Here is a 7,500-nt window from a genome sequence, read left to right as displayed (position 1 = left end):
CTAAGAATCTAATGGGAAATTGGGAAAAAAAGAAAAAGAAAATGTGTTTAAAACTTTGCAACTGTAAGTATTAGACTAAGGAGGAGGAGAGGAACAAATACCACAAGGGAAAAATAAGGGAAAAGTTATTATATTGTTGATTTTTTCCTTTCAATCATGACTGTCTAGGGCTGTCCGTTTTTAAACTGAATCATGAAAGGAAAGAAGGTGAAGAGAGAGAGAGAGAGAGAGAGAGAGAGAGAGAGAGAGAGAGAGAGAGAGAGAGATACAGAGAAGGGAGAGACAGAGAGAGAGAGAGAAGAGACAGAGAGAGAGAGAGAGACAGAGAAGAGAGAGAGACAGAGAGAGAGAGAGAGAGAGAGAGAGACAGAGAGAAGAGAAAAGAGAGAGAGAGAGAGAGAGAGAGAGAGAGAGAGAAGAGAGAGAGAGAGAAAGAGAGAGAGAGAGAGAAGAGAGAGAAGAGAGAGAGAGAGAGAGAGAGAGAGAGAGAGAGAGAGAGAGAGAGAGAGAGAGAGAGAGAGAGAGAGAGAGAGCATCCATATTCATGAAGTATCACTGATCAACAACAGCCCAAAACTGTTGAGTGGAAAAATTAATCATAATGTTGTTGAAATGATGCTGTTACTTATGATAATGATGAGGATAATGAGGATAATGATGAAGATGAAGATGATAACAAAGACGATGATGATTTTGACAGTTAAGATAATAATAACAAAATAACAATAATAGTAATAATAATAATAATAATAATATGACAATAATAACAATAGTTTGAGCAAATGGACTGTAAACCCAGAAAGCTGCCGACTGTACTCAGATTCCACCATCCAAAAGCAGACACCGAACGCCTGTACCTACCAAGGCGCAGAGGAGGACATGGACTAATCAAACTAAACACTGCCTACAAGACCAGCAGTGGCTTCTGCAATTATATCAAACAAGACAACCACTGCACTAGGATGACTGCCGACCACAAGAAAGCAAAAGCGATGTTCTATATGTTGAAGATGGGTGAGGAAGTTGAAAAGAAACACAGCAGAGTAAGGACTGCCAACCCGAGACAATGAAGGAGCAACTAAAGGCTTCAATCAATGAGGAACAGACTAATAACATCTCACCTAAGCCTCTCCACAGACAGTTCTTCAAATACCTCAACCAAAACTGCATGGATCTTGAGAAAATCTTTGGAAAGCTACGAAGTGCTGAGCTCAAAACAGAAGCCAAATATGCACACTGAAGGACATCAACAGTAAATGCTGAACATGTCTGCAGCAAGAAGTTGTTCCCACACCATTTCAGGCGGCACTGTTTTGGCACCCTTCAAGTGCAGCAACAGACAAAAAAGGTGCATCATATCTACACTGGAATTCAAGCATCAAGCACTGGCATACCAGTCAGCTGAAGCCACAGAGACGGAGTATATCATTACGTTGGACACGAACCAGTTCAAATTGCCAGGACGACTGCAGCAACCCAATGGGAAATCAGCTTTTCCAACAAGAAAGACGAATGTCTTCTCACTGACACAGCAGCGCCCAACAAAACCAATCTCTCTCTCAAGGAAGCTCAAAAGCTCAGCATCCTCAGGGATCTTGAGATCGAGATCAAGATCATCTCGACCAACTCCCATGCAACAAGCAAAAGCAAGTTAGAGCTCTGGTTGAGTTCACATAAAAGGCGCCAGCAATAATCATGCTGAGAGGAGGGAGGAATCGCAATCGTAATCACCCACTAATTATAATAATAATAATAATAATAAAAATACAATAATAATAATTATTATTATTATTATTATTATTATTATTACTATTAGCAATAACAATAACAATAATACCAACAACAACAGCAACAACAACAATAATAATAATGATAATAATAATAATAATAATAATAATAATGATAATAATAATAATAATAATAATAATAATAATGATAATAATAACAATAATAATAATAATAATAATAATAATAATAATAATAATAAAAAATAAATAAATACTAATATAATAATAATAACCCCCAAAATAATAATAAAAATAATACTGATAATGATGATGATAATAATTAATAATAATAATAAAAATAATAATAATAATAATAACAATAATAACAATAATAATAATAATAATAATAATAATAATAATAATAATAATAATAATAAAAAATAAATAAATGAATAATAATAATAATAATAGCAACAGCAATAATAAAAAATAATAATAATAATAATAATTCTAAAAATAATAACAATCATAAAAACAATATCATTAACATAACATTGTTATTATTAGCAAGATTAAAATGAAAATAATAAGCAAAACAATAACATTAATAAAATGGCAAAATTTATATCACAAAAAAGCGAGCAGCAACTGCATATCCAGCAATAAGGGAAAAAGGGGAGGGAGGGAGGGAGGGAGGGAGGGAGGGAGGAGGAGGGAGGGAGGGAGGGAGGAGAGGGAGGGAGGGAGAGAGGGAGGGGAGGGAGGGGAGGGGAGGAGGAGGGAGGGAGGAGGGAGGAGGAGGAGGAGGAGGAAGGGAAGGAAGGAGGAGGAAGGAAGGAGGAAGGAAGGAAGGAAGGAAGGAGGGGGGAAGGGAAGGAAGAAAGAGAGGAAGGAAGAAAAGAAGAAGAAAAGAAGAGAGAAAGAGAGAAGGAAGGAGGGAGAGAGAGGAGAGAGAGAGAGAGAGAGAGGAGAGAGGAGAGAGGAGAGAGAGAGAGAGAGAGAGAGAGAGAGAGAGAGAGAGAGAGAGAGAGAGAGAGAGAGAGAGAGAGAGAGAGAATCATTAAGCAATATCTTTTTAGCAAGAGACAGGATTGCACGAACCTTGCACTTGCAGAGACAAATCTCCGAACATGCTACGCTATATATATGTCCTTAGGAAAAAAGAAAAGGGAGATGCTGGTGAGAAAAAGTGCGGCAACTGTGGCATCGGAACTAATTACCTGAACAAACAGAACAGAACAACAACAACCAGAACAATAAAACCAATCGAGTTAATGGTGATAATAATAATGATGAACAAATAATAACAATAATAATGATGATGATAATGAAGACAATGACGATGATACGATAATGATGACAATAATAATGATAATGATACTGATAATAATAAAGATAACAATAATAATAATAATAATAATAATAATAATAATAATAATAATACTGATAATGATAATAATAATAATAATAATAATAATAATTATCATCATCATCATCATCATCATAAAATGATGATGATGATTATGATAACAATAATAAGAACAATAACAATAATGATTTGAAAAATGATGATGATGATGATGATGATGATAATAATAATAATAACAATAACATCATCATTATAGTAACTATTCAAATAATTATCATTATCATAAGGATTACCATCATATAAACCACAACAAGCAGGATGCTATTCATTATGAGCTTTGCAATGGTCCTTGTCCCTCTTACCATTGCCACAAGATCCCATCAACAAGAATCTTACAAATACTAACAAGAACCAAATGCTCTGATCAAAATCACTGGAAATTGTCTAATTCGACGTCTCCTCCTCCAGCAAGGTCAGCTTCCCAATAACTTTTGAGTTATTCCTATTCCCCTTCGCTTTCTTATTCTAAACTGCACTTTATCATTCTCCTTTTATTCCTCATACTTTGACTATTTCTTCTATTTCCATCCTTTCTCCTGCACTCTTCTTTCTGCCTTTGCATCTCTTCGTCTTTCCCTATCTTCTTTCCCTCCTTTTCCTTCTACTTCTCTTCCTCTTTCTTCTCCTTGTCCCAGTCCTTCTCCTCAATATATCTCCTTACATTTCCTCCACTCCCCCTCCTATTCCTCCTCCTATTCCTTTTCTTCCTCCTCCTCTTTAACTTCCTCTCATCTCCTCCTCCTACTCCTCATCTTCTTATTCCTCCTCCCCTTCCTCTTCTTCCTCCTCCTTCTATGCCCACTCTTCTTTTATGTCCTCTTCCTCTTTCTCCTTCCTTCTCCTCCTACTCCCACTCTTCTTTTATTTTCTCATCCTCTTTTCTCCTTCCCATGCCCTCCTCCTCTTCTGCTTCTTCTTCTTCTTCTTTCTCCTTCTTTCTCTTTTTTTCTTCTTCTTCTTCTTTCTCCTCTTCTTCCTCTTCCTCCTCCTGCAAGGACAAAACCTCCTCCTTCTCCTTTTCCTCCTTCTCCAAAACTTCACACTTCCACCACTGTTAAACAAATGCTGACATCCAGACACACAGCCAGTCACCCAACAGACAGTTGGTCCTCCAGAAAGTCAACCGGACAGAGTGACGATCACCCATACATTTGATTACTCAGCCAGACCTACAGTTGGGCAGCAAAGCAAAACACTCACCTGTATCTGACCTTGACGTCACCACCACAGTACTCATTAATAACAAGTTTGATGAGGAACAGGTGGAAGATGACGATGAGCGCCACAATGGTGAGCCAGAAGACTGTGGGCAACCCTCCCCACTTGTGGCCGTGTTTGTGCATGGCAATCACATGGTGCTCATGTGGGGGAGCTGCAAGAGAAGGAAACAGACAGAGGGAAAGGGTTAGTGTAGATAGGGACATAGGAAGAACAAAAAATTGAATGGAAATGAGAGCAAGTATATGCTCTGACTGCAATTTATTCATTACAAAAATAATAAAGTATAATAAAATACACATCAACACTCACCCAAAGCAATCTCCTTCACATGAATGGTGTGCTTGAGTTCCTCCAAGTGTGCTCGGTCTGATGTAATGTACAAGATGGGAGTCACGGGCTCCGTCAGCTTTACTGGAAACATCTGCTTCTCTTGCCTGCTTAGGGTAAGAGGAGGGGTTGGAAAGGGGGAGGAAGGCAAAAGGGAGGAGGGGGAAAGGAAGAGGCAGGAAGAAGTGGGGGGGGAGAAGGAGGATAGATGAGAGAGTGGGAAGGAGAAGAGTAGCAAGGAAGAGTGGGAAGGAGTGGTAATGCAAGAGTGTGGAGAGGTGAAGGCAAGTTTTTTTTATGAAAGGAAGAGAGCAAGAGGGGAGGATAAATGGGAGGAACAGATGGAAGAAGACAGAGGAGCATATAAGGGAGCATGGGGTAAGCAGGAGGGAGAATACAATTGCTGAATTTTTGCTTATTCCTTTCCTTATTAATTTATTTCTGTCTGCTCATTTGTTCCTTCTCTACCACTGCTTGCCCTTTTCTCATATCTTCATGATCCTTTATCTAAGCAATGGAATGCAAAAAAGACTGGGACAAGACCAGGTCACCCACCGCAGTTCCACAAGCTGGTCGAGGCAGCCGGCGTCACAGGCGTAGTAGCTGCGGTCTGAGCGGTCGACGGCCACGTACACCACTGCCTTGTAGTCCTCCTCTTGAACCACCACCGTCAAGTTGAGGTGCGTTGCATTACCATAACTTATTCTCCTGAAGGAGGGAGAGAAGACACCATGGAGGCCAGGAAGGTTAGCGGGGGAAGTGCAGGAGCAGTTATACATACCATAACAGAAAAATTACTGAACACAAAACTTTGCCACGTCAAAGATAATGTCTTTTGCACAATTCACCACAATCTATTTATGCATTCAACATTTTGCAGTTCCCTTACCTATCTCACCCTTTCGTACTCCCATGCCTACCCCTGCCATCAAAGCTCTAATCTGTCCCCTTCCCACCCTCTCCCCACCCACCCCTCTCTTCTCCCGCCCCTTCACCCCTGACGGCATTCCTCTCTTCCAAAGGCTTACCTAAAATGGTAGTCTCTGTGCAGATCCTTGGGCTGCGCAGTGAATTCAAGGTGCTGGTTTTTGAAGCGCAGGCCCCCAAAGCTCAGCAGCATGGCCTGCATCACACCATTAGCCCCTGCACGTACAAGCTGGTGGCAGCCCTAGTGTGGGGAAATCAAGAGGGGAATAGGGGTGGGGGAAGAAAAAGATATTGATGGGCATCACATGATGAAGCACTGTAATTATAATCATACAGAAAAATGACAATAGTGATAAAGATCATAGGGAATGTGATAGCAATACGGTAATAATAAACATCAATATAATTATAACAAACAATCATGACATTTATAGAAAAAAAAAGTAATACTGAAAAATGATGATGAAAAATAATGATGACAATAATAATGCAGAATAATGATTATAAGTGACAGAAATAATAACAAAGACAGTAAGAACATCCCAAAAGACAATGATAATGACAAGACCCACTTGAGACCCCAAGGAGAGCCCAGGGAGACCCCAGGGAAACCTTTGAGGTCCTAATGAAACCCTAATGAGACCCCAGGGACTAACCTGCTTCTCCAAGGTGACCATCCAGTAGCCCACGACCTTGTTTACATTGGTAATTGTGTCCAGGGAAGACCAGAGACGCTCTGCCTCGCTAAGGAAAAAAATAAAAATGATAAGAGCAAGAAGAAAAATGTATGAAATAATAATCATAATAATAATAATAATAGTAATAATAATAATAATAATAATAATAACAACAATAACAATAATAATTTAAAGTGTGGGGAGAGGCTATTGTGATCTCAGTCAAATTGCAGCTGTTTTTTTACTGTGCTTCCAAATCATTCTCTGTATTTCTTGCTTTAGCATGAAAACTGCACCCTGTCAATCAAATAGCACTGTCCAAGACCAGCACTCATTGATTATATATATTTTATTATAGACACTGATCTTGCCTTTGATATGATTAGTGATATAAAACATTGTTAATGACCAGATGATATGCGAAAAATGTATGCACAATGGCGCTTCCCTTCAGGCATGCAAAACTTATGTCTGACTGATGGCTCCATCCATAAACAGCCAGTTTGGATAGATGCTTTGGCATATTATCCTGGCTTTCTGCGAGGCATGTACACTGTTCTGTAAGTTAACTTTACCAAATCAAAAGACTTTACCAAATCAATTTTTTCAGATCCTTGGAACTGAATGCAGTGAGGGACAGAATTTGACTTTGCCCTCATGCTTTCACTACAACTTGTTGGTGATTCATCCAGCACCAAATGCCAATGAGCAGTACATATGTACAAGTCATGGCAAGACTGGACTTCTTTCTGGAATGCACAGCCATACCACTCTAAGTTGCTAAAGAGTCATTCACTTGTTTAGCTTAAAATAAACTTAATTCATTAACAGGGCAGGTATATTTGCCGAAGCTTTTAATTTTTCCCTTGAGCACTTACCTGCACATGGTCCAAGCTCCTGTCAAAAGTGCGTTAACTGCCAAGGACTGCAAAACCTCTAACTTGTCAGTCCCCCATAGTCACAAAATAGGCCCAATTTTTCAGGTTTTACTAAGGCATATTTTGGAGGCAGACATTTGATGAGGTCAATTTTCTACTCAAGACAATCTATATTTCCTTGCCAGAACACTAATATAAGTTACATTGGAGCACAAAGTTATCAAAGCTATTCCTCTTGTATAGACGAGAATATATAGATATATAAAGCATATATATATTTTTTTTTTTATATAAAACAATAAATCATATATCTG

General features: G+C 38.8%; 1 protein-coding gene across 1 annotated transcript in view; it reads right to left on the bottom strand.

Moving 5' to 3' along the window:
• The window catches only part of LOC119598698 (uncharacterized protein KIAA2013 homolog), a gene marked incomplete at its 5' end in the record, with an annotated part of 24,815 nt that overhangs the window by 4,906 nt on the left and 12,409 nt on the right, over positions 1-7,500 (bottom strand). Inside the window, 6 exon segments of the mRNA XM_037948460.1 lie at positions 1-8; positions 4,357-4,528; positions 4,687-4,811; positions 5,260-5,412; positions 5,733-5,872; positions 6,288-6,375. The exon segment at positions 1-8 is cut by the window's left edge and continues 37 nt beyond it. Of these exon segments, the coding sequence (XP_037804388.1) occupies positions 1-8; positions 4,357-4,528; positions 4,687-4,811; positions 5,260-5,412; positions 5,733-5,872; positions 6,288-6,375 (686 nt within the window).

The sequence above is a fragment of the Penaeus monodon genome, chromosome 41 (genome assembly GCF_015228065.2).
Source record: "Penaeus monodon isolate SGIC_2016 chromosome 41, NSTDA_Pmon_1, whole genome shotgun sequence".
Lineage (NCBI taxonomy): Eukaryota > Metazoa > Arthropoda > Malacostraca > Decapoda > Penaeidae > Penaeus > Penaeus monodon.
The sequence above is the reverse complement of the archived record's forward strand: the minus strand, read 5'-3'. Positions and strand labels throughout refer to the sequence as shown.